Source organism: Anabrus simplex, chromosome 1 (genome assembly GCF_040414725.1).
Source record: "Anabrus simplex isolate iqAnaSimp1 chromosome 1, ASM4041472v1, whole genome shotgun sequence".
In the NCBI taxonomy this organism is placed as follows: domain Eukaryota; kingdom Metazoa; phylum Arthropoda; class Insecta; order Orthoptera; family Tettigoniidae; genus Anabrus; species Anabrus simplex.
In genome coordinates this window covers 73,896,611-73,922,924 of record NC_090265.1, presented here as the reverse complement: position 1 = coordinate 73,922,924, position 26,314 = coordinate 73,896,611, and the positions used below count along the sequence as shown (strand labels likewise).

The 26,314-nt window shown below is 38.1% G+C and overlaps 1 protein-coding gene across 1 annotated transcript in view; it reads right to left on the bottom strand.

Annotated features, from left to right (window-relative positions):
• The window catches only part of LOC136886273 (thrombospondin type-1 domain-containing protein 4), a 173,242-nt gene that overhangs the window by 11,476 nt on the left and 135,452 nt on the right, over positions 1-26,314 (bottom strand). Inside the window, exons 12-13 of the mRNA XM_068229310.1 lie at positions 18,388-18,532; positions 10,318-10,437 (exon numbers count right to left, since the gene is read on the bottom strand). Of these exons, the coding sequence (XP_068085411.1) occupies positions 10,318-10,437; positions 18,388-18,532 (265 nt within the window). The remainder of the gene's footprint in view (positions 1-10,317; positions 10,438-18,387; positions 18,533-26,314) is intronic.

Genomic DNA, 26,314 nt, shown 5'->3' with positions numbered 1-26,314 from the left:
TGGGAAGGCACATGTGTGTGTACTGAGACTTAGGGCTTAAGGTGCTGAGAGGCCATTCCTCTCCTGGGAGTACGATATTGGCCCTAAGAGTCTCATTGTCGTGTGATAAGTTCAACTGTACTTGAGTTCATGTTCTGATGTTCTGTCCTTTTTCTATTGTGAGTATTACTTGATGTGTCATCCACAGGTGTTTTTGTGTGCGTGTGTGCTGTGTTTTGGAAATGTCATGTGAGGGGAGTCAGTATTGAGGTCGTTCGTGCCTTTTACCATTTATTGGTTATGCTGATTCAGGAGTTGTCGCACTTGTCTTGTGTATGTCATGTGTCGGAGGAGAGATGAGCTTGGTATAGTCTTGTGTGTCATGCTGTTAACTGATAGTCTCTGGTATGAAGGTGTTACTTGTGCCTTTTATTATTTATATCAGTGAGTTGGATTTCTGTATGCACACTCTTGCATTGCTTTAGTTTTTCATTTTTGAGTTCCTGTTGGTAAAGTAATATGATTTGATTTGGTATTCCTAGCTTAATTGTGCCTTAATTTGACCAGTATAACGCGTAATACATAATGTGCGTTTATCTATGCAAACATTTTATGAACACATGTCACGACAAATGAATAGTGACTTACTAACCTCAATTCATTGTAGATGGTTGCAAGCTAATGTAATGAAGTAATTTGTCTGTTTTGAGTTCTCTTGCAACATCCTAAATTTTTCCCTTATTTGTTTTATTTGCTTATCCTAGAGTGATTAAGAATGCATACAGTAATTCTTCCTTTTTACTATTTAGTATGTTCTTTAGGTTAAGATTTTCATTCATGTCATTGCTAAGGATCCCTTGAAAAAATTTCCGGTATTAAGGTAAACTCCAGTAAACTTTCCTAATTTTATTTGGTGTCTTATGTTTGGTAAATTTTTATACATGCTTGCCGTGGGAGGGCTTGGAGTTCCCAAAGATATTTGGGGCGAGGTTATCTTCCTCACACGGATATTCACAGTTCCTGTTATAATAGTAATAGTCAAAAAAACTGAAAACCCACCCTTCGGTCTAATGTTTCTCAAGAGACTTTCCTGCATAACCGAGGCTATGACTTTTCCTGTGTTACTTCCTTTTCTGCTGTGGTTGATCTCTGTTCCAGTGATCACTATTACCTGGTCCAGACAGGAAACCTGTCATGCCTGTTGGAAGGGGCACTATAAATTCCTGACCTGTTTGCATCCATCCTGGGAGTGCATTGTAGCAGAATTCTTGGTGGTGGCAGTTGTCCAGTACTGCGCCATATCTTACTACATGTTCACTATTAGTTTGCTATTTGAGTGAACTAAATGAAGCATCATTGGCGACCCTGGTGGAACTGAAAAGGGAAACTGTGTTGGCAGGCAGCCAATGTCAGCGATCCTATGGACAGCAATACCTGTGGTCGAGCTTAGGAAATTCTGCTTCCAAGATACTCTTAGTAAAAGTCGCATCAAGATGTGGGTGGTGTGTTGGCATCAGTGTGTTTTCACAAAATTCAGACCTCCAGTTAAAACCGCCATTTAATGTAAAGCGTTTTTTTTTTTTTTTTTAATTTGTTATCGAGCAGAGCTCGAGATTCGGCGGTGGATGATGTCACCAGTGGTGAGTTCATAGTCGGTGGAATCATTTAATTCTTGACTTATCATGAAACCGTCATTGAAATAAACTAAGGAACTGACATTTTTGAAGCATTTAAATAATTTTTTTGGTTGCTGTAAATTTCTGTGTGTTTCATTTCTGGTGAAATTTTGTGATTTTAAAGAATTTTCAGGACTCACAGAAGAGACAATTATATTTATTTAATAATGGAGTGTTAAAAGGAAAAAACACATTGACATTGATTTTAAGTATTCTAAATCTCCAGTAATATGTATGTTGTATCCCATTTTTTGTATCACCCTGTAGTTGCCACGTGGAGGCTTCGATCACAAAATCGTTGAGTTTCGCAATCGAAACCTCTAGAATATATTTCCCACATTACCATATATGGTGCTGTAATACCATTGGTGAAAATAACATTAATTTGTATTGGTGAAAATTTCAGATCAAATCATAGGTAGCTTCCCTGATTGGCTGTTGGAGTGTTTCTCAATTTCCAGCCTTTTGGCTCCTTAGCAGGAGCAAGGCTCTGTTCAGTGTCTTTGGTTTTCGTACGTCTTAACGATCGGATGCACCTTGTAAGGTGGTCCGCTCAGCGGCTCCAGCTATCCCGGGATAAGCATGGTTTCTTTTCTCAAGTGTTAAATTAAAATGTAAATTCATTTGTTCCGAGTTCACTTTACACCCTGGTTTTCACCGTTTGGTTTTGTAATGCCTTAGTTCATCAGCTAAGCATATCATTTGTTTGGGAGGCAATTCCTTTTATTAACCTTTTCTGTAAATGTAAATTTTAATATTCCTTCCGAGTTGCCTCCAGTAATTCCGCGTCAATTTAGTGTACACCTGTTGAGCTATGCATCCCTCACTGATGTGTATTAGGAGAGAACTGCTCCTCTATAGGCCTCTGCGCTAAATTTAATTTCCATTGTTTTCTTTCCTTGTAACAATTTTTTATTTGTCTTGTAAAATGTTTGTAATTATGTTATATTCCCTGTTAAATTTTCCTTGTAAATGTCAACGTCGAAGTTATGCTCATCTATTTAAATGTATTTGTAATATGGTGTAGATATTTACTTTTCTGAAGAAACATGGATAGAAACCTCGTAGTGCGATTTAACCTTTTTCTTAATTGATGATGTTATCCTTTTAATTGACGTCTTTATACCTTGTGAAAATTCAACGTGTTGAGTAAATTAGACTAAAGGGTAATGCTCTCATGTTTCTTTCCCTATAACGTCACGCAAGATCTTGTCCTCTGTACAGTTCCCGGCCTGCTTCCCATATATCCTTTCTCTAGTTGTCATGTTGATAACCCTGCGTAGCCGCGTGTGTGTTGTTGAAATTCAAGATGTTTTTCCTAGTGTATCATTGGCTGATGTTATTCTTTCAGGTTTGTTATTTTGGATTATTAAATCATTACGTGTTTTATATGTAACTTATACCGGTATTATGTGTACCTCTTCTGCATAAGGGGGGTTACAAACATGCCCAACTTTTAAATCATGATCATAGGAATGCGCAGGTATTCCAGGGATTTTTTCAGTGATACAGACCATGATCTTACATTTAGTACCAAGCTTGATAGCCATAGTCGCTTAACTGCAGACGGTATCCAGTGTTTGGGAGATAGTGGGTTCGAATCCCACTGTTGGCAGCCCCGAATATGGTTTTCCGTGGTTTCCCATTTTCACACAAGGCAAACTTAATTAAGGCTACTGCTGATTCCTTCCCACTCCTAGCCCTTTCCTCCCCCATCATCACGATAACACCTATCTGTATGTAGGATGCTAAAAGGGTTTAATGTGTCACCTATTCAATACATATAAATTTTTAAACATTTAAACATGGAATTAATAATAAATTCCTAATGTTTAAAAATTTATATGTATTGAATAGGTAACACATTAAAAAACTTTTAGCATCCTACATTCAGTATCTTCAATACGGACAACAATGATTTTTATCACTTGCAACACCTATCTGTGTTGGTGCGACCTAAAGCAAATTGTAAAAAAAAAAAATCTTATCTATAGCAAAGTATCTCCAGGCCTAGGACAGAGAAAGTGAAATCTGTCTACAGATAATTAAGGGCAGAGAATCTTCAGGACGAGGAATTAGACAAAAGTATATGGACATGATTAGTGAAAAGTTCCAAACAGCAGAGAGTAAGCAGTTTCAGGTTATGGAAAATGAATTGTGTTACAAGGTTGATGTAGAAGAAACAGCAAGGGAATGTCTAGGAACAACTGTGTATGTAAAGATGGTGAAAAGCAAAAATTTTGGTGGGATTATGAAGAGAGAGCTTGTAAATGTAAAAATGAGGTGTATCAGAAATGGCTTCAAACAAGGACTCATGCAGGCAGGGAATAGTGTATACATGAAAGAAACAGAGTGAAACAAATAATTTTTGAATCCATGAAGAAGTCATGAGAAGATTTTGGTATTAACCAGGAAAGGCTTGGTCAAGTAACAGGAAAAACCTTTCTGGACAGTAAGAAAGTAAGAAAGGGAGGGAAAAAAGGAAATGTAGTGTTTTGGGTAAATCAGGAGAACTCATAGTAGATCCCAGGGAATCGCTGGACAAGTGAATTCTTCAATCAATCAACTACTGATCTGCATTTAGGGCAGTTGCCCAGGTGACAGATTCCCCATCCGTTATTTTCCTAGCCTTTTCTTAAATGATTGCAAAGAAATTTGAAATTTATTGAACATCTCCGTTGGTAAGTTATTCCTATCCATAACTCCCCTTTCAATGAAGGAATATTTGTCCCAATTTGCCCTCTTGAATTCTAGCTTTATCTTCATATTGTGATCTTTTATACTTTTAAAGACACCACTCACTTATTCATCTACTGATGTCATTCCATGCCATCTCTCCACTGACAGCTCAGAACATACCACATAGGCAGCACACTTGCATATTTAAACGGAAGATGGAATAACTTATCATATGAATGAGACTTGATCAAGCACTCTTCACCTGCTATACTTGCTATCCAGCCAGCATATTTTATTTCAAATATTATTAATAAAGACTCTTGTTTTAACAAAGAAAGGATTTTAATTTATGGAAGATTTTAGCTAATTCACAAATTAATCATTTTAAGCTAAGCGTATTGATTTCTTGTACATACTGAAAAACCTGTTGTAAATATTTTGACTCCTATTTGACTTCAATTGTGAACCTAGTATCAATATTATGTATATTAATATTATTTTTTCATTGTCTCCATTAGATTGGAACACAAATATGATAAACCTTAACCTTTAAGACAAGATTAACCAATTCAATCCAAAATGTGACCTTAATGTTCTTATACATCATTGTAAAAAACTAGTTTCTAAGGATAATTTTAAATACAACATTCATTCCAGAGCTCTGACTTAGAGTATAGAATTTATGGCTGATAATGCCATCTACTGGTGTCATTCCATGCCATCTCTCCATTGACAGCTCGGAACATACCACACAGGCATGTGAAACATGTACCATAACAATCTTTATAGGATGATTATATCATAATCATAAAGACTGTAAAGTATTGAACAGGTGGTTTTCAACAAATTAGTTGTAAATTTTAACACACCACTTCATCGAGCAGCTCGTCTCCTTTCTCCCAAGTCTTCCCAGCCCAAACTTTGCAACATTTTTGTAATACTACTCCTTTGTCAGAAATCACCCACAAAAAATCAAGCTGCTTTTCTTTGGATTTATTCCAGTTCTTTAATCAAGTAGTCCTGGTGAGGGTCCCATACACTGGAACCATACTCTAGTTGGGGTCTTACCAGAAATCACTAATGATTTGCATTTAGGGCAGTCGCCCAGGTGGCAGATTCCCTATATGTTGTTTTCCTAGCCTTTTTGTAAATGATTGCAAAGAAATTGGAAATTTATTGAACATCTCCCTTGCTAAGTTATTCCAATCCCTAACTCCCCTTTTTAGAAACAAATATTTGCCCCAATCTGTCCTCTTGAATTCCTACTTTATCTTTATATTGTGATCTTTCTTACTTTTAAAGACACCACTCAAACTTATTCGTCTACTGATGTTATTCCATGCCATCTCTCCACTGACAGCTCAGAACATATCACTTGGTTAAGCAGCTCGTCTCCTTTCTCTCAAGTCTTCCCAGCCCAAACTTTGCAACATTTTTGTAACGCTACTCTTTTGTCAGAAATCACCCAGAACAAATCGAGCTGCTTTTCTTTGGATTTTTTCCAGTTCTTGAATCAAGCATTCTGGTGAGGGTCCCATACACTGGAACCATACTTTACATCCTCATAACCATGTGCTGAGATCTGTAGCCTTTATTTGCAATCATATATATGTGATTACCCCAATGATGATCTCTCCTTATATTAAGGGCTGGGTACTTACAATGATCCCAGAAAGGAACTTTCACCCCATCAATGTAGTAATTAAATGTGAGAGGAATTTTCCTATTTGTAAAACTTACAACCTGACTTTTAACCCCGTTTATCATCATCTCATCTGTCCATCTCATAACATTTTTGAGGTCATTTTTTAATTGCTCACAATCTTGTAACATATTTATTACTCTATACAGAATAACATCATCTGTAAAAAGCCTTATCTTTTATTCCACTTCTTTACACATATCATTGATATATATAAGAAAACATAAAGGTCCAATAATACTGCCATGAGGAATTCCCCTCTTAATGAAAGGGACAGATAAAGCTTTGCCTACTCTAATTCTCTGAGTTCTATTTTCTAGAAACATAGCCACCTATTCAGTCACTCTTTTGTCAAGTCTAACTGCACTCATTTTTGCCAGTAGTCTCTCATGATCTACCCTATCAAATGCCTCAGATAGGTCAATCGCGATACAGTCCATTTGACCTGAATCCAGGATATCTGCTATATCTTGTTGGAATCCTACAAGTTGAGCTTCAGTGGAATAACCTTTCCTAAGCCCGAACTACCTTCTATTGAACCAGTTATTAATTTTGCAAACATGTCAAATAGAATCAGAAAGAATGCTTGTCAAACTGACTGGCCTGTAATCTTCAGCTTTTTGTCTATCACCCTTTCCTTCATATACAGGGGCTACTACAGCAATTCTCCATTCATTCGGTATAGCTCCTTCATGCAAACAATAATCAAATAAGTACTTCAGATATGGTACTATATCCCAACCCATTGTCTTTAGTATATCCCCCAAAATATTTTGAAAGTCTTCTCAACATAAAAGGATATGATGTTGCGAACATTCAAGCTCATAGGGAAGAGGATAATGAAATTATGCTTGGGGAAGTGGGAAGTACGGTAAATAAACCCCATTGTCAAAAAAAGCAGGAATAGATGAAATTAGACCTGAAATGGTGAAATATAGTGGGAAGACAGGGATGAGTTTCACAGAATAATAAGATTGGTATGGCATGTTAGTAAGGTACATTCTCATTAGATGAAAACAGTAATTGTGCTTATCTATGACTATAAACAAGGTTCAGGAAGGATTACAACAATTATCGAGATATTTCATTGATCAGTACCTATACCAGGCAGTGTCCAGTGGTATTTTGGAAAGGAGAGTGCAGTTAGTGGTTGAGAGTAAGTTGAATGGAAACCATTATGGTTTCAGACCAGAGAGGTGCTGTCAAGATCAGATTTTCAGTATGTGTGAAGTAATTGAAAAATTCTAGAAGAGAAATAGACAGTTATGTTTCATAGATCTAGAGAAGGCAGATGACAGAGTACCAAGGAAAAAGTTGTTTTCCATACTCGGGGATTATCAGATGGGTACATTGTGACCTGCAATCAAAGGCATTTATGTTGGCAATTGAGCTGCAGAGAGAATTGGTTCTTGGTTCAAGGTAGATCGAGGACTTAGACAAGGCTGTAATCTTTCACCTTTGATGTTCATAGTTTACACGGATCATTAACTGGAAGAAGAAGGTGTACAAATGGATTCTTTAAGAGTGTGGTAAGATTGATATGGAACAGGGATGTACCATAGAGATGTTAATGAATTACTGTATCTACAAGACTTATTTTGTGCCAATTTTGATGTATGGATCAGAAACGTGGGTGATGAAGGAGAGGGATGAAAGTAAAATACAAGCAGTGGAAATGAAGTTTCAAAGGTGTCAAGTAGGTCTAACAAGAATGGACAGAGTAAGAAATGAGATAGTTCGGGAAATGGTAAATGAGGTACCCCAACAGGAAAAGACAGAAAAATCAACGCTGCAGTGGTATGGGGATGTTAAGAGAACGGGAGAACAGAGGATACCAAGAAAGATGTTAGAAATGGAGTTGAAGGGAAGGAGATATAGAGAAAGACTGAGGAATAGATGGCTGAAAGGTGTAAAGAAGAGCATCAAGGCAAGAGGAGGGAACTGGACGACAGTGACAGAAGACAAGTGGTGGATGGACAGAAAACGATGGAGAGGCATATGTTCCAAGCAGACCCAGCCTGTGGTTTGGAAACTGCTCAGATGATGATGATAGTGATGATGATAATTAACTGCAAGGTAAAACGTGCCTGGGAGGGATTCAGTTAGGTGGAAATATAATAAGCATTTTGGCCAATGCTGATGACTTGGTCTTAATGGTAGACTGTACTGAAAGCCATCAAGCTAAATCTTGGAAATAGCGCAGTGAGTATGATATGGGAGCATTTCAGAGATTAAAGTGATGTCAGTACAGAAGAAGCCTAAGATAATTTAATGTCAGGTTGGGAATACAAATCAGGAACAGATTGATCATTTCAAATATTTAGGAAGTATTCTCCCAGGATAGTAGTATGGTAAGTGAAATTGAATCAAGGTGCAGAAAATCTATTGTGGTGAGCTCACAATAGCAATTAACAGTATTCTGCAAGAAAGAAGTCAGCTCATATACAAAACTATATTTACAGTGGTCCATTTTCAGACCAACTTTGCTTTATGGGAGTGAAAGCTGGGAGGATTCAGAATATAATATTCATAAGTTAAGAAGAAGAGACACGAAAGTAATGAGTGCTGATACAAACAGTTGGAAACAATGGCAGGAGGGTAGTCATAATGAGGAGATAAAGGCTAAGTTAGGAATGACCTCAATGGATGAAGTGGTATGCATACAACGGCTTTAGTGGTGGGGTTATGTGGGGCAAATATAGGATGATAGGTCACCTAGGAGAATAATGTACATGGGTCATGGAGGGTAAGAGAAGTAGAGTGAGACCAAGACAGTGGTGGTAAGACTTAGTTTAATGATTTTAAAAGAAATATCAAACTAAATGAGGCAACTGAGCTAGTTACAAATAGACAATTGTAGCAGACTGGGAACTGGAAGTGAGGTGGGGGCACAAAAATTTATAGACAACAAAAAGTACATGGGGTCTGGGTGTTGTATGTCCTCCGCTCTCTCCGCTCAGCGCCAGCCAGCCGCACGCATGCAAGCGTGGATATTTTGAGAGTCGACGCGCAGTCTTCAGTGCGCGTGCCTGTTTCGTCGAGTGCTGTATAAAAGGAGCTCCCTGTCTGTCACTCACCAGGATTCTCCCCAGTGTCCTGCTCCAGAATACACTGTACGTCGAACACGGAGGCTACTCCTCTTAAAAATGTGTCTCGACCAGGTGGACGGAATTCTGGTAGTATGAGGTTTCACCTCAGGTCACTGCTCCAATTTCCCGTTCCTTTATTCCAGTCGAGCCCCGATGCTGTACTCTACACATCCCCAATCTCACTCAGGCTCTGACACACACACATTAGATTCTCTAATTGTGAAATTAGCTATCATTCGGTGCAAGCTCATGAACTCAGACACTTCAAGTTAGAAGGAACTCTATTAGCTAATCAATGCTAGTGAAACTGATAGTTTTCAACTATCACGAACTGAACATTCCTACGAACTATCTTTTCAAGATAGAAGCTAGTGTAAATACATTCAAAGTGTACATAGTGTATAGAAACAGAAACTCCCTCCAGCTTAATTATCTACTTTGCTTCAAGACAATTTTATGTTTATTCCTGTAAATTTCTATGTGAAGTTGTGTTCTTGTAAACCTGATCCTGTTTACAACACTGGGGAATATAGTGGGGGTTGAAAACAAAATTGAAAAAAAGTAGCTACAAAATGGTAGTAAATTTTGACTGAGAAGTGAAAGTTGATAGTTTACCAACTTCACTGCAGTATATATATATATATTTTTTTTAAATTTTCATTTTCACTATACAATAAAACTTTCACCAAAGGAACAATCACATATGTACACAACCAATGTTTTGCGCCTTCAGATACTAATCGTGCTTCTACATGTTGCTACGCTAGTCTTCACTACTTGCTGCAGTGAAGTCTAGGAAAACAACAAATAGGGAATCTGCCACCTGGGCAACTGCCCTAAATGCAGATCAGTAGTGATTGATTGATTGTTGTACAAATCGGTTAGCTGCGTCGAGTGACATTTCGTGCATAATTCAGCTGAGCAGTTTTAAGTATTTCAAAAATATTCGGCTGAATTAAAGGAAAGAATTAGGTAATAGACAAAAAGTTTTGTATAAATTGCTTTTTTTTGTATCATTCTTAGGTTTAGGTGGCTAAAATGGAATTACTTTTTTATTTTATTCATAACTGCCCCTCCTTGCTCCCACAAATCATTGCCACTGAATTCACATAGGTTTGTAGACTGAATGATGAAAGGCATAACAGTCTATAATGAAAATGTACGTATATGAAGATCAGAGATAGTTAAATACCTGTATGCCTCTTCTCATCGTGCGTTGGTACAACAGCTTGGTCTCCAGCTCCATTGTTCAGTACTGGATCATCCTTAAATTTAGATGAGAAATGTGCTGAGTTGGATTCCCCTGGTGTAGCTGAAAATGAAAAATATATTACGATAATAATTAACTAAATAAATAGTTATAGCAATGAGAGTCAGCACCTTGAATTGAATTTGAATATGACGGTCATGGTTCATGGTGTGGGTTACTGTAATCACGTCCTAGTTTGTGAACCATGGGCAACGGCTGAGTGGCCTAGTAAGTGGTCCTGAGAGTCGGGATACCAGTTGCTATGGAATGGGAGTGGGCATCTCGGACATATCCTGAGTCATAGCCCTCCTTGTGCTCAAGCGGCTTGGACTATACAATTCACCAGTTTTGGACTATGTGCAAGTAGGGTAGCATCCTGCTTCATGAATTTACCGAGCTCAGAACATTTTAAGCAAGCCTCGGACCTATGGGAGTAACGAAGTCCCACTCCAATTTGACAGGCGAGGGACTCCTTGGAAACAACTTGGCGAACGAAGTGGAATTCAATGGGGAGCTATCAATATTAATGGGGTTTATGGAAGAAAAAAAGTAGAACTGGCTGAGTCTGCAAAGAGGATGCATCTCGATGTGCTAGGAGTAAGTGATATTAGGGTAAGGGGAGATAATGAGGAAGAGATAGGAGATTATAAAGTGTACTTGACGGGTGTTAGAAAGGGAAGGACAGAGTCTGGGGTAGGGCTCTTTATCAGGAATACCATTGCATGCATCATAGTTTCTGTTAGGCACGTAAATGAGCAAATGATGTGGGTAGATTTGTCAGTTGGAGGAATTAGGACTAGAAGTGTCTCCGTGTAATCACCATGTGAGGGTGCAGATGAGGATGAAATTGACAACTTTTATGAAGCATTGAGTGACAGCGTGGTCAGGGTCAACAGCAAGGATAGAATAGTGTTAATGGGCGATTTCAATGCAAGAGTTGGGAATAGAACTGAAGGATATGAAAGGGTGATTGGTAAATGTGGGGAAGATATGGAAGCTAATGGGAATGGGAAGCGTTTGCTGGACTTCTGTGCTAGTATGGGTTTAGCTGTTACGAATACATTCTTCAAGCATAAGGCTATTCACCGTTACACATGGTAGGCTAGGGGTACCAGATCCATAATAGACTATATCTTAACGGACTTTGAATTCAGGAAATCTGTTAGGAATGTACGACTTTTCCGGGGATTTTTCGATGATACAGACCACTATCTGATCTGTAGTGAACTAAGTATATTTAGGCCTAGGGCAGAGAAAGTGAAATCTGTTTGCAAACGAATAAGGGTAGAAAATCTGCAGGACAAAGAAATTAGACAGAAGTACATGGATATGATTAGTGAGAAGTTTCGAACAGTAGACAGTAAGCAGGTTCAGGATATAGAAAGTGAATGGGTGGCATACAGGGATGCTGTAGTAGAAACAGCAAGGGAATACCTAAGAAAAACTGTGTGTAAAGATGAGAAAAGGTGAACATCTTGGCGGAATGATGCAGTGAGAGCAGCTTGTAAACGTAAAAGGAAGGCTTATCAGAAATGGCTCCATGCAAGGGCAGATGCAGTCAGGGATTTGTACGTAAATGAAAGAAACAGAGCGAAACAAATAGTTGTTGAATCCAAAAAGAAGTCGTGGGAAGATTTTGGTAATAACCTGGAAAGGCTAGGTCAAGCAGCAGGGAAACTTTTCTGGACAGTAATAAAGAATCTTAGGAAGGGAGGGAAAAAGGAAATGAACAGTGTTTTGAGTAATTCAGGTGAACTCATTATAGATCTCAGGGAATCACTGGAGAGGTGGTGGGAATATTTTGAACATCCTTCTCAATGTAAAAGGAAATCTTCCTGGTTGTGTTGTGAACAGCCAAGCTCATGGGGAGGAGGAAAATGATGTTGGTGAAATTACACTTGAGGAAGTGGAAAGGATAGTAAATAAACTCCATTGTCATTGTACCGGGCGGTACACCTCCACGCCGCTAATTCAAACATTGCGCCAGTTGGAACTCCTCTACTGGAGGAAGCCTGAACTTTAACAACCATGTTAACTCTAAAGTTTCTCAGAAGATGTCGCTATTGTAAATTTTGAAGAGTTCTGAACTGTGTCTTTTCTGATTTATATTTGTTTTCTCTGTAGTGAGAAGTGTGAACATTCTCTTCTAGATGGCACTACTGAAGAACTACAATTGTGCACCCTGGTGCGAACTGAAGGAACTGTTTTTTGAGAAATTTTGTGTTCATAAGTTTGTTCTTTGTTAAATTTCTTTCAGTCATTTTTTGGGTTGGCAGTATAACCCTTCTCTTTCCACTTGTTTTGAATTTAGCCAATCCCAAATTTCTTTAATTAATTTTTAACCAATAATGTGTGTCTTCTCCGATATGGATATGTTGCTTGACCCTGTCCAATAAAGTTGAGGGGGGTGTGGGTTCTCATTCTTGAAACGTCTCGAATTTTCCGCGAGGATATATAAACTACTGATTTTCTTGTCTCCTGGCCACTTCAGTAACATCTTTCCTAGTGTGATGATGTAGCAGGGGGCGGGAAGCGCCTCTTTCTTCGGGCAGCAGTTCATCCATCAGGTAATGGCCTTTTAATAACTTCTTTGCTTGCTAGCTCAGCAGTTTAACCCTCGGGGCAGGTTCGAAACTTTTATCATGTAACTTTCCTCTAAAATGTAAAAGACTCTTGGTATAAAATTCTGTCTCTTTGACTACAAATCAGGATAGAGAGTGCCTAACCCTCTCGAGCTCCCTCTCATATTGTTTTTGAGGTGACTATGTTTTCTCAACCGTTTTTCTTTGTTTCATAATGTAATAAAGTTTTCCTATCGCGTCACCTCCGTAGTATGGGATTAGTCCTTGCATAAGCGGCCTAGAGCCAAATAGGTTTTTAAAATGGTGTATTAGGAGTGCAAGTTACGCCTCCACTCAAGTTGGTATTTTGGGGCCATGTAATTGTCCTGTTTGTTTATGGAATAGGCCTCAGTAGGTTGGGTATCATTACCCCTGTTCTTGTGTGCCCGTAGGGCAGCTTGAAAGTGGAGTTTGGAGTGGCCTTTGAATTGGCTTGAACTTTGAAAGCGGGTTGCTCTTTCTTAAATTTGGTTTCTGTGTGCCTCGAGCAGGCTTTACTGGGTAATTGGGAGCTAGAGCTCCTTGGTATGATTGGGGTTTTCTGCCCCTTTGTTGAACCTTGTGTATAACTAAAGTTGGGCTCATTGCTCAGGGATTGTGATTCTGGGGCTCGAAGCCCAAAAGCCATTAATAAACTGTAATTGTACATTCTTAACTTGTTGATATATATATATATATATATATATATATATATATATATATATAATTGAATTCCTGTTGTACTTGTCATTTCTTGATCTCAAAAAGAAAATATAACCTTTGTTAAATTTTAAATTAACTTTAATTTCGTAAGTTGAGACCTGTTCATCCCAGCACCTTCTTTCACCTCTAACTACCACGGATAACTCCATAACAGTCATAAAGCAGCAGGAATAGATGAAATTAGACCTGAAATGGTGAAGGATAGCTGGAAGGCAGGGATGAAATGGCTTCTCAGAGTAGTAAGATTAGCATGGAGTGTTGGACAAAAGCAGTAATTGCACCTATCTATAAGTAAGCGAACAGGAAGTATTGCAACAACTATCGAGGTATCTCATTGATTAGTATACCAGGCAAAGTATTTACTGGCATCTTGGAAGGGAGGGTGCGATCAGTCGTTGAGAGGAAGTTGGATGAAAACCAGTGTGGTTTCAGACCACAGAGAGGCTGTCAGAATCAGATTTTCAGTATGTGCCAGGTAATTGAAAAATGCTACAAGAGGAATAGACAGCTGTGTTTATGTTTCGTAGATCTAGAGAAAGCATATGATAGGGCACCAAGGGAAAAGATGTTCGCCATACTGGGGGACTATGGAATTAAAGGTAGACTAAAAATCAAAGGCATTTATGTTGACAATTGGGCTTCAGTGAGAATTGATGATAGAATGAGTTTTTGGTTCAGGGTATTTACAGGGGTTATACAAGGCTGTAATCTTTCACCTTTGCTGTTCATAGTTTACATGGGTCATCTGCTGAAAGGTATAAAATGGCAGGGAGGGATTCAGTTAGGTGGAAATGTAGTAAGCAGTCTGGCCTATGCTGATGACTTGGTCTTAATGGCAGATTGTGCCGATGGCCTGCAGTGTAATATCTTGGAACTTGAAAATAGGTGCAATGAGTATGGTATGAAAATTAGCCTCTCGAAGACTAAATTGATGTCTGTAGGTAAGAAATTCAACAGAACTGAATGTCAGATTGATGGTACAAAGCTAGAACAGGTCGATAATTTCAAGTATTTAGGTTGTGTGTTCTCGCAGGATGGTAATATAGTAAGTGAGATTGAATCAAGGTGTCGTAAAGCTAATGCAGTGAGCTCGCAGTTGCAATCAACAGTGTTCTGTAAGAAGGAAGTTGGCTCTCAGGCGAAACTATCTTTACAACGGTCTGCTTTCAGACCAACTTTGCTTTACAGGAGCGAAAGCTGGGTGGACTCAGGATCATCATCATCCTAAACCATCTCCAGTTTCCCGGGTGTGATATATGAGACTCCTCCATCTCATCCTGTCCTTGTACCATTCTTCCTCCACCAACTTGTCCCAATCATGACCCCTCAGCAGTACATCGCTCTTAACTAAATCTATCCATTTCCTTCGTGGCCTTCCCACGGGTCGTCTTCCTTCTACCTTTCTATCAAATTCCTTCCTTGCAGTTCTGTTTACTGGCATCCTCTTCAGGATATCTTATTCATAAGTTAGAAGTAACAGACATGAAAGTAGCAAGAATGATTGCTGGTACAAACAGGTGGGAACAATGGCAGGAGGGTACTAGGAATGGGGAGATAAAGGCTAATTTAGTTATGAACTCGATGGATGAAGCTGTACACATAAACCGGCTTTTGTGGTGGGGTCATGTGAGACAAATGGAGGAGGATAGGTTACGTAGGAGAATAATGGACTCTGTAATGGAGGGTAAGAGAAGTAGAGGTAGACCAAGACGACGATGGTTAGACTCAGTTTCTAATGATTTAAAGATAAGAGGTATAGAACTAAATGAGGCCACAACACTAGTTGCAAATCGAGGATTGTGGCGACGTTTAGTAAATTCACAGAGGCTTGCAGACTGAATGCTGAAAGGCATAACAGTCTATAATGATAATGTATGTATGTATGTATGTATGTATGTATGTATGATGGTCATGCCTAACTTCTAATTCATTGTTCCTTGTTGAATTTATTCCTATCCACTGTAACTGAATTAATAGTTTAATTAAATAACACTTATTGAGGTTCTCCTGAATAAAGTGTAGGCCTATGGTTTCAATGCATATGGGACCCACACCAGGATTACTTGATACAAAAACTGGTAAAGGTCCAAAGGAAAGCAGCTTGATTTGTTCTGGATAATTTCCAACAAAAGGGTTGTGTTACTAAAATACTGCAAACTTTGGGCAGGGAAGACTTGGGAGTAAGGAGACAAGCTGCTCAACTGAGAGGTATGTTGTGAGCTGTTAGTGGAGACCTAGGACCTAGGAAACGTTTTAATTCCCCTCCCTGAAGGGGAGGAGTGGGTCAACTAGAAGTTAACACCTTCTTGTGGAATGATATTAGTAGACAAATAAGCTTGAGTGGAGTTTTAAAAGGTAGGAAAGATCATAATGTGAAGATAAAGTTGGAATTAGAGAAACGAATTAGGGAAAATAATCATTTATAAGAAGAGGAATCAGGATGTAAATTTTTTTAATCAATTTATCAAGAGAGATGTTCAATAAATTTCAAAGCTCTTGATAGGGAATCTACCACCTGGGTACAGCCCTAAATGCAGATCAATGATGATTGTTGGATTGATTAGTTGATTTATTATTTATCTATTTATTCATTTAATTTAAACTGATGTATTTCCGGTAATTTTGGACAGATTAGTATTATTTTGTCTTTCTTTTGGCACATATCACCACTCAGTAATCAGGTAGGGTACATAGTTAATCACCCTTTAATGGTTTGTGCCCTATAATAAAAATTCCCTACCAAGCAAATGACCACATGGTTTGGATCATGTAGCTATCAGCTTGCATTCGGGAGATAGTGGGTTCGAATCCCACTGTTGGCAGCCTTCAATATGGTTTTTTTCACACCTTCCTGCTCCTAGCTCTTTCCTACCCCATCATCGCCTTAAGACCTACCTGTGTCGGTGCCACACAAAGCAAATTGAAAAAAAAAATTCCTCACACATTGAAATGGAGGGGCTGCTTAGCTGAGGCACTTTTCCCTGGGTTTCATTCAGCTCTCACCAGAAATGAGTAGCAGATTAATTTCTGGGTGTTAACAAAGGTGGCCAAGTAAAGAGCAAACCGCATTAACTTACTTAGTGCTGAGGTTACAAATAGTGCAAACTTCTACCTTCTACTCTGCCAAGGGTCTTCATGGAGGTAGCTTTGCTTTGTAAACATTTCAATCTATCTTGCTCATAAATACCTGTGGCTACTCGCTTACACAAAATATACAAATTGTTTGATAAAGTAAATCACATTTTGTATATAAACTGAAATTATAATTAATCTGAAACACTGTGGAATTAATTTTCAGGTTTTGATAGTTCTTGTGATCTCTTTTTCATAGTTTTGTTTTACACAACTTTCATGAGAAAGTGTTTGTATAAATGACACACAACTGTATCCAATAACACAAGTGGTTCCTAAATTGCATTTCACTTCAGTATACTTGGAAATATTCCTCAAGACAAAAGGCTACCTTGTAGTCAAGACATTCATAAACAGGTCCCTTTTTCTTGTTCCTTTTATAATACACTACATTCTACTGTGCGGCCTGGCCTTCTTCTCTTGTGGTAGGATCCTACTCACAGAGTGTCAGGTAACTGGATGTGGCCCAGTGTTGTCTGAAGAATGGCTTACTGGGACCTTTCCTTCTTTTCTAGACATGTTCTGCTAAAAGGCTCCACTAATTCAATGGTTGATATAGGCGTCACTGAATAACTAGTCATTCACCACAGATATCATTTCTTAAAATATACATACTGCACAAATGTAATGTTTTCAAAATACCAGAAGAGTAGCCTGATAGGAAAATTAATGTGCAGCCAACACATGAAATGAAGGAGACCAAAGTACACTATTCTACCAACTACACTACCAACCACCACAAAAACACGCAATAGTAATTACATCACTCCATATAGGTTTAGCAACAGGAAGGGTGTTCAGCTGTAAAACGGGGCTAAATCCACAAGTGCCACACAGTTTGCACCTACGACACCACAGGTGTGGGAAAAGTGGTAGGAGAAGAATGCAGACAGTGAAAGTGGCAAACATACAGTGTTACTACATACTAGCAGAAGATTGCTCCATGATGGGTTAATTTATTTAAAATATTTCAGTTTATTTTCTCCATTTTATAAACAACTGTTCCTTCTTATTTGTGACCCACTGCGTGGAAAGGGACCCAAAGTCAGCAATGGAAATTTTACAGCAGAGCTGAACAAAGTGTCAGAGGTGTAAAAATTGGATGTCTATGTTTTGACTTCTTGTGCTACCTATGGGTCTTCTTAGCAAACTAAGTTATGCAGCAGTTTGAGTCTTAACCACTTAATGTTATGAAAACTTTATTCAATTGGTAAGAAAATTAGTGAAGGTTGTAATATCATTTTTCTCAAAATACAGTTTTCCTAATAGCAACAGTCAATAATTAATATCTTCTGAAGTATTGCACCTAGAAGCATAAAGACTTTTTTGAAAATGCTCAGTATCTCACAACAATTTTAGAACTACAAAAATCTAAAAAATGAAAAATCTGACTGTAGGTCTCTTTCTTTGCAACGGATCATATTTTACTTTATTTTTGTCTCCTCTAATATACTTCATAGAATTGTTTTTCTACTGCTTGTACCTGTTCAAAAATTCAGGAATTTCTATGTACATGAAATTTTAAATCAAATTATAAGTGTATGAATACATATCTAACCTGCCGAATTTGGACAATCATGAGTGTTGCAGGCCCTTTTGCCCGGAGGCCTTTTCTCTTCATCACACTCAGCTGATGGATCTTGTTTGTCATCCAGGCATTTCACTTCACGTTTCTGAACGCCTGAACCACAGTCTCTGGAACACTAAAATCAAAAGACAACGATATCAGTTCATTTGGTACCTGTAGTCCTAATTCAAGAATATGAGTAACTTAAAACAAGAAAGGTTAATAACACAAGCACAATGAAATGATTATAATCCAGCTCTCTTTCTGTATCAGAAGACCAGATCTACAAGAAGAGGGATTGATAAAGAGGGAGTCCATTTATTAAGACTGGGTTAGGGAATTTTCATTGTAATGGTAGGTATATGGTACATGGTGATGTTCAGTTTATGTGTCTTATTTGTTTTTATTTTTGTCATCTCTGCTTTTTGTTGATTTGTCTGCTGCCTCTAACCTGTTATATTTATCCTGTGAGTGTTCTTATCTTCTTTTCTAGATTCCTCTCTTTGATGATCGTTAACACTGACCAACAACAAACATATTTCTGAACTAACAGATGTACCCGTGCTTCGCTACGGAATTCTACATTGTATACAGAATTCTAGGTTAGGTAGTGTACACACTTTGTGAGCAAGATTGTATTAAATTGCACAGCACTTAACGTTACCCTAGAAATGCTACGGGGAAGTCACCGAACGTCTTTTCTCATATGAAGACTGGGTTAGGGAATTTTCATTGTAATGGTAGGCCCCTTGCCTTCCATCAGTCACAATCAGATTGGGGAGTTTTCATTATAATGGTATTCATTGTAATGGTAGGCCCCCTTGCCTTCCATCAGTCACAATCAGATTGGGGAGTTTCATTATAATGGCAGACACTCACTTTTCTTTCAATCTATACATATAAAATAAGAGTTTTGTCTGTACATTATTCAGAATTTGAAAAGAATGGTATAGCTGTATCGGCCATCTCCACGGTAACAAGGAAATCTGTCTGTACACACATCACGAGGAAACGGCTGAAGAGAATTTAATGAAAATTGGTATGTGAAGTTGGAGGATGAGCCACTACAATCTAGGCTATAAACCATTTTACTCACGCTGAGTGAAATGATAGTTCAGGGGAAGGCCTAAAATTTAATTCTCAAATATTTATATTATTAGTGGTCCTGTCGATAAATACTACATAACGAAAGTTATATTATAGAAATAAACTTCTGATCATTTATGTCATACATTGTTACCATACTGGCTTTGATAACACAGATATTCATGAATATGTATTTTTGTTGCCAAGTCCATATCAACGCCGAGCCACGAAAAGATGGATTAACAGAATTTAATGGAAGTCAGTATATAAAGTCGGGGAATAAGAAACTACAGTCTAAGTTATAAACAATTTCATTCACCCTGGATGAAATTGTAGTTTAGGGGAAGGCATCTAAAGTTTAATTTTTAAATATCTATGTCATTGGTTCTATAGAAAAGTACTACATAACGAAAGTTATAGAGAATACAACTTCCGACCATTTATGTTTTATTCAATTTTACCGTACCGACTATGGTAAGAGTAGTATTTGAGAGTCAGAAGAAAACTAAATGTGAAGGCCTACAATATTGAAAGCGCATAACATTGATCAACAATAACATTACATTGACCATTGTTTGTTCTTTGCCTCTTATGCTGCCGCTCAACTCAGATAGATGGGATTATTGCTGCGGACCGAGTGTAATGAAATGGCGTATGGCTTTTAGTGCTGGGAGTGTCCCAGGATATGTTCAGCTCGCCAGGTGCAGGTTTTTCTTCTTTTGTCTCACCCTCTTTGGGTTACATTGAATCAATCATTTCTGTGTGTTGTTCTTTTCTTAGTGCCCAGTATTTCTTCATTCTTTCTGATCTTAGTTTCCTGTCATCTTCCGAGATAATAGATTTGGTTTATAATGTAGGTTTGTATTTGAACCTCATGTTTTCGTCTTTAGTTATTACTTTAGCTGTTCGTTCGAATAGTGAATTTTCTGTAATTTTTAATTCTACTAGGCCGTTTTCAGTTTCTTTAAGCCAGTTGGGTTTTGTTTTGCAGTTATGGAAACATTCAAAGAAGCAGGGTATGTTATGCATATTTTTTGCCAAGGTCATGGACACTGAAGTCTGATTCACGTGCTTGCTGTGCGGATTCGTTAGTCTGGTAGTCTCTTTAGTGTTTCTTAGTTTTTTAGTGTGTAGTAAAATACTAAATGATTTTAATATATAATCACGCCATACTGTACTTGTATTTCATTGTAATAAAAGTGTAATATTTTTCCTTTGGTGAAAGTTTTACTGTGTTGAAATTTGCTCAGAGAGCAGCAAAAAACTTACAGAAATTTGCTCAGAGAGCAGCAAAAAACTTATCATTCTGTAGCTTGCTTCTTCAGTTTTGATGTATATAACAACCACCCCCACACCTGTCCGCTATATCTCGTAACCCGGGTACTGTTTGTTGTCTATATATATGTTTTTCCCCCCACATTTCTAATTCCCAATCACCACTATTGGTCATCCATTATTATTGTAAACAGGACTGGTAATAGAGCACTTCCCTGTCTCAGCCCACTAGTGATTTTGAACTAACTTGTCCTGCCAACTTGTGTTTGCACAGAACTACGACATTCCTTGTACACTGCCATGATCATTTTTATTAATCCATGTCCAATTCTGTTTTGCACCAGACTGTCCCAAACTTTAGTCCTGGGGACACTGTCATACCGGTATACCTTTCCAATGTCAAGGAATGTCATCACCATATCATTGCCATACTCCCATTGATTTTCCATTAGTTGCCTGATAATGAAAATGGGCTCTATTGTTGACCTTCCACTTCTGAAACCAAACTGATTTTCCTGTATCTGATTTTCAACCCTCAACCTTATCCTACTTTCCAGTATCTTCTCCATTATCTTAGCAACATGGGATATCAGAGTAATTCTCCTGTAGTTCTTTAATACTTTCTTATCGCCTTTCTTGAAAATTGGGATGATTATTCCTTTCTGCCAATCCTCAGGGACCTTCTTATTTTCCCAAATAATCCTGAGAACTCGATATGTCCACTGCAGACCTACAGCTCCAGCTGGCTTTATCATCTCCACTGAAATTTCATCTATTCCAGCAGTTTTTCCATCCTTACTAAAACCCCTAAATACCCTCATAACCATGTGCAGAGATCTGTAACCCTTATTTATAATACCGTTTACAGTACCGGTATGTGATTACCCCAATTTCACCAATATTTCACCAGCAATGAGAAAGGTGTTGTTTGTGGATTGTTGTGCAACATAAGAATTTATTGAAAACTATGTTAAAACAGCCACGGTAGATACAGATTGAACCCAGACAAGTGATGCTCCAGAATAGAAGTTCAAGGACCATACAAAGAGAAAGTAATCAATACAGAAACTAAAACTACAACTTTTAAGAAATATGAACACTTCATGAACTTTACATTTTTAAACTGCAATGTACAGTGGTATATTTTTCCCCAGACCAGAGTACTTCGCTGTATATACTCCAAGAAGAATGTCTAAAATATTAAAGCTATGGTAACTATTTTGAATCAAGAATAATCAGATGTACAGTAATACTTATTCAAGGTGATCAGTTTCTACAGATGGCCAAAATCAGTTCTTTGTGGTCTATCGTAGATAAAGAATGTTGGATGAAGCTGTCTGTATGAATGGTGGTATCATGGAGGCAAATGAAGGGAGTTACATTACCAATTGCCTAATAGACTTGAACTTAAGAGACAGAGGAAATGGTGGGTTGTATTAAAAATGACAATGACTGGACTCAGCTATTCATCACTGGTATCAAGTATTCAGATACAATTAATTTACTGATCAATTCTTTCATACTTAGCAGTGGCGGCTCGTCTGGGAGGCGCTAAGGCGCGCGCCCCCCACGGGGTTCCATTAAAATGGGGAATTTTAATCTTAAATGTTAACAAGGGAAATATTTTACTATAAGATTATTATCAAGGGCGCGAGTTGAACTGTACCGCGGCCCGATACGCTGCTGGCCAAGGATCATGCTGGCCCAGCGCAGGAGGGCGCTCTTCCATAGCGGACCAAAAGCTCCGAGTCTCGCTTGACTGGCCTTGAGGGAGCCAATCAGAGGCACGGTAGAGATGTGCTGTTCTAACGGAGAATCCGGCGCGTTTCTGCCGCGGCCCATCGTTCCAGCCAACCTACCCGAAACATTGGTGATTTGATTTCTATTTAACAGGGGTCAATTTGTGTCATTTCTCTCCTAAAACTAGGAACTATTTTACTGAAGCACTTATCTGAGTTAAATATGCCAGTAAATATTTAAAATAGTCTTGTAATTTTTAGGATTATTAACTAACGAAACGAGTAATGACTGTAACTACTGTCTCTTCGCACTTGACTCATGTTGGCCATACTCACTGGAGAGCGCGATGTTTAGCTTTGTGTTGATGAATGATCTCGTGAGGTGACTGTGACGAGGTGAAATTAGGAGAAAGGTTGTTATTTATATGTAGGCGTAGTGTTATGTTTGCACTTCGTACAGTATGATTACCGTCGAACATATTAAAGAACTTACGTTTTCTTCTCTTTCTATCGAGAAGAAAGTCGAACTGAAGGAGTGCGGTAGGCCGACACCAGACTTCTCGTTGAAAAAATCGGAGATCAAGAAAAATGAAAATAGGGCTTTCCAAAGACAAATTAATTCTCCTGACGTATATAACAAGAACCCGTGGATATGTGGAAGTGATATCTCAGAAACCTTTTACTGCTTTCCTTGCCTGCTATTCTCCCGCTCTAGGAAAGGAGATAAATGGATCACCACAGGGGTAAGTGATATCAAGCATATTAATGAGAAAATTAAAAAGCATGAAAGATCCCAAGAACATATCACTAGTACTATGGACTTTGAAATGCTTGGTAAAGTCAATGTCGTGTCTTGTTTAAGTGATCACTACAGTGAAACTATTCGTAAACATAATTCGATCGTGGACAAGAACAGGCAAATATTAAAGAGACTCATCACTTGCGTACGTTTTTGTGCGGAATTTGAATTGCCGCTCCGAGGCCACAATGAAGAAGATAATTCTTTAAATCCAGGTGTATTTAAGGGATTAGTTAACTTCACGGCTGATCTGGATAGCGTAATGAAGCAACACTTAGAAACAGCTAGTGTATTTAAAGGAACGTCAAAGATAATTCAAAATGACATTTTAAGTTGCATGCTGGCAGTGTGTAGGGAGGAAATATCTGAACAGATTAAAGAGGCTGAATTTCTTGGTATACAGTGTGATGAAACAACCGACATCTCGAACCATTGTCAGTTGGTCATTGTTTTAAGATACCTTCACGACGGCTCGGTACATGAAAGATTCTGGGGATTCTTTTATCCTTCTGACAAATCGGCGAATGGAATAACAGAAACCTTACTGGAACAGATTAATCCCCTGGTAGGCCATTCTCGCGATAAGTTGATTGCACAGAGCTATGATGGAGCTCATGTTTTTAGCGGCTCTCTTGGTGGAGTTCAGGCAAAGGTTCGTGAGCACTATCCGTACGCATATTATGTGCATTGCTATGCCCATAAGCTTAATCTTATCATGGAACAATCAACAAATCATATTCCTAAAGTGAGGATTTTCTTTTCAAATTTATCAGCGATACCTGCATTCTTTTCGAATTCGTCTCAGAGATCGGATTTCCTCGAAAATATCGTTAAGAAGAAAATGCCGAAAGTTGTACCCACGCGCTGGAATTATAACATAAGAACTGTGAACGTGGTGTACGAAAACAGAGAAAATCTAATAGATTGCCTTGAAGAAATTGAAGAGAAATGTAAAAACAAGATCACATTAAATGAAGCAAGTGGCTTAAGACGTATTCTTTGTGATCCTGAATTTGTTTTCTGGCTATATGTGTTCCATAGTCTATTTCCTCACGTTGATCTTCTATATAATCAAATTCAGTCCCGAAACAAAGACAGTGTTCAAATAAGAAATTACATTGATTCTTTCGAAAAACACGTAATGAGAGAAAGAGCACAAGTTGATGTAATTCACAGGGAAATTGAACAAAACTTTCCAGAACCGGATCGAAAGAGGAAAAAGGATGATATTTCTCCACATAGTAGACGAATAGTGTCGGCCAAAGAAATATGCGACGTGGTTTCTATGCAAGTAAGAGAGAGATTTTCATTTACTGGCCATTTGGAAGTTTCTGTTTTATTGAATGATGTTCACTTCGAGGCACATTCTACCAAGTTCCCACAGGAATCTTTTAACCATGTCTGTTCATTTTATCCTATGCTTGAAAGAGAAAAACTCAAAACAGAACTTCAAGTTATGTACCGAAGAGAAGATTTCCGGAGTATTAGAGGAGCAATTAATTTGTTTAATTTTCTGAGGAAAAATAGATTGTCAATTGTTTTTAGTGAAGTTCATAAACTTCTCAAAATTATCATTACCAGCCCCATGACAACGGCTGAATCAGAAAGATGTTTCTCCACGTTGAAACGCATAAAATCGTTTCTTAGGAACACAATGAAAAACGAGAGGTTGAACGCTTTGGCAATGATGTCTATAAGCAAAGATATGATACAATCAACTCCAGACTTTGACAAGAAAGTGTTGGACAAATTTGTGAAATTGAAAGAGCGGCGAATGGATTTTTCCTATAGAAATTAGGGTTAGTTAATTAGGTCTGTGTAAATAATTTAATTAAATATCAAACCATCTGTTCACGTTAATTATGTTAGGAAAAAGTGTCGTGATTTTATTGTGAAATTGTGAAATAGAAATAACCTCTTCGCGAGACGTTGGAAATTTCTCAGCAAGTATCTTCATACTGAGCGCCAGGAATCGGAACAAGAGACATGCAGAGAACAGGCAGCCTGTGCAGGACTTTATTTGCGGCAGGGTGGTCAGTTCTTCTACGCTCTTCCACCCACAGCATTAGGTGATTTTCTACTTCTTATGTCGAGGATGGGGTAGCAGGAACCAAATGCTATCAATGCTTCATATTTCTCTGGCTGAGTTGGGCATCAAACCCGGGACCTCCTGTAGAGCAACCAAAAACGGTAACCGCTGGACCAGAACGTGATCAGAGGATGAAGGTATGCACTATATTGTACTAAATTGCATTAATAATAATAATAATAATAATAATAATAATAATAATAATAATAATAATAATAATAATAATAATAATATTGCCTTTGCCAGCAGGACCTAGTGTTTACAGTGCACTATGTGTTCTGGTATGGGCTAGAGTAATTTTGTTACTTTCATTGATCTGTGTCTGTCCTGTCCTTGGATTTGACAATATGAAAGTGACTGAGGTATGAGCGATGCTAGTAATGCCATTCCTTCTGCAGCCAGTCCCTGCTATGAATGGTGTGAAAATGTTGCTCATAGGGTCGGTTGGTGCATACATTTCAGTGGGCTTGGCAGACTGATATGTAATAGCAACTTCTGGCTCTGTGAGGAAAGCAACGGGAAACTACCTCACTCCTCATTTCCCTAGTACGCCTCTTCAGTGATGACTAGGCTATCTGTGACAGCTGATCGCGGAGCTCTTGTGGATCCAACCATCCTTAGGGCTGAAGACTGTACATACATACAATAATAATAATAATAATAATAATAATAATAATAATAATAATAATAATAATAATAATAATAATAATAATAATAATAATAATAATAATAATAATAATAATAATAATAATAATAATAATAATCATCATCATCATCATCATCATAATCATCATAATTGCATATGCATTGCACCGTATAGTGTTCGAAGTGTGTATCTTGATAAAATAGTTTGAAGAACTTGAGATATTTGTGGAATTATGAAACTAAGGCGCGCCCCCCACTGCTGATATCCACGAGCCGCCACTGATA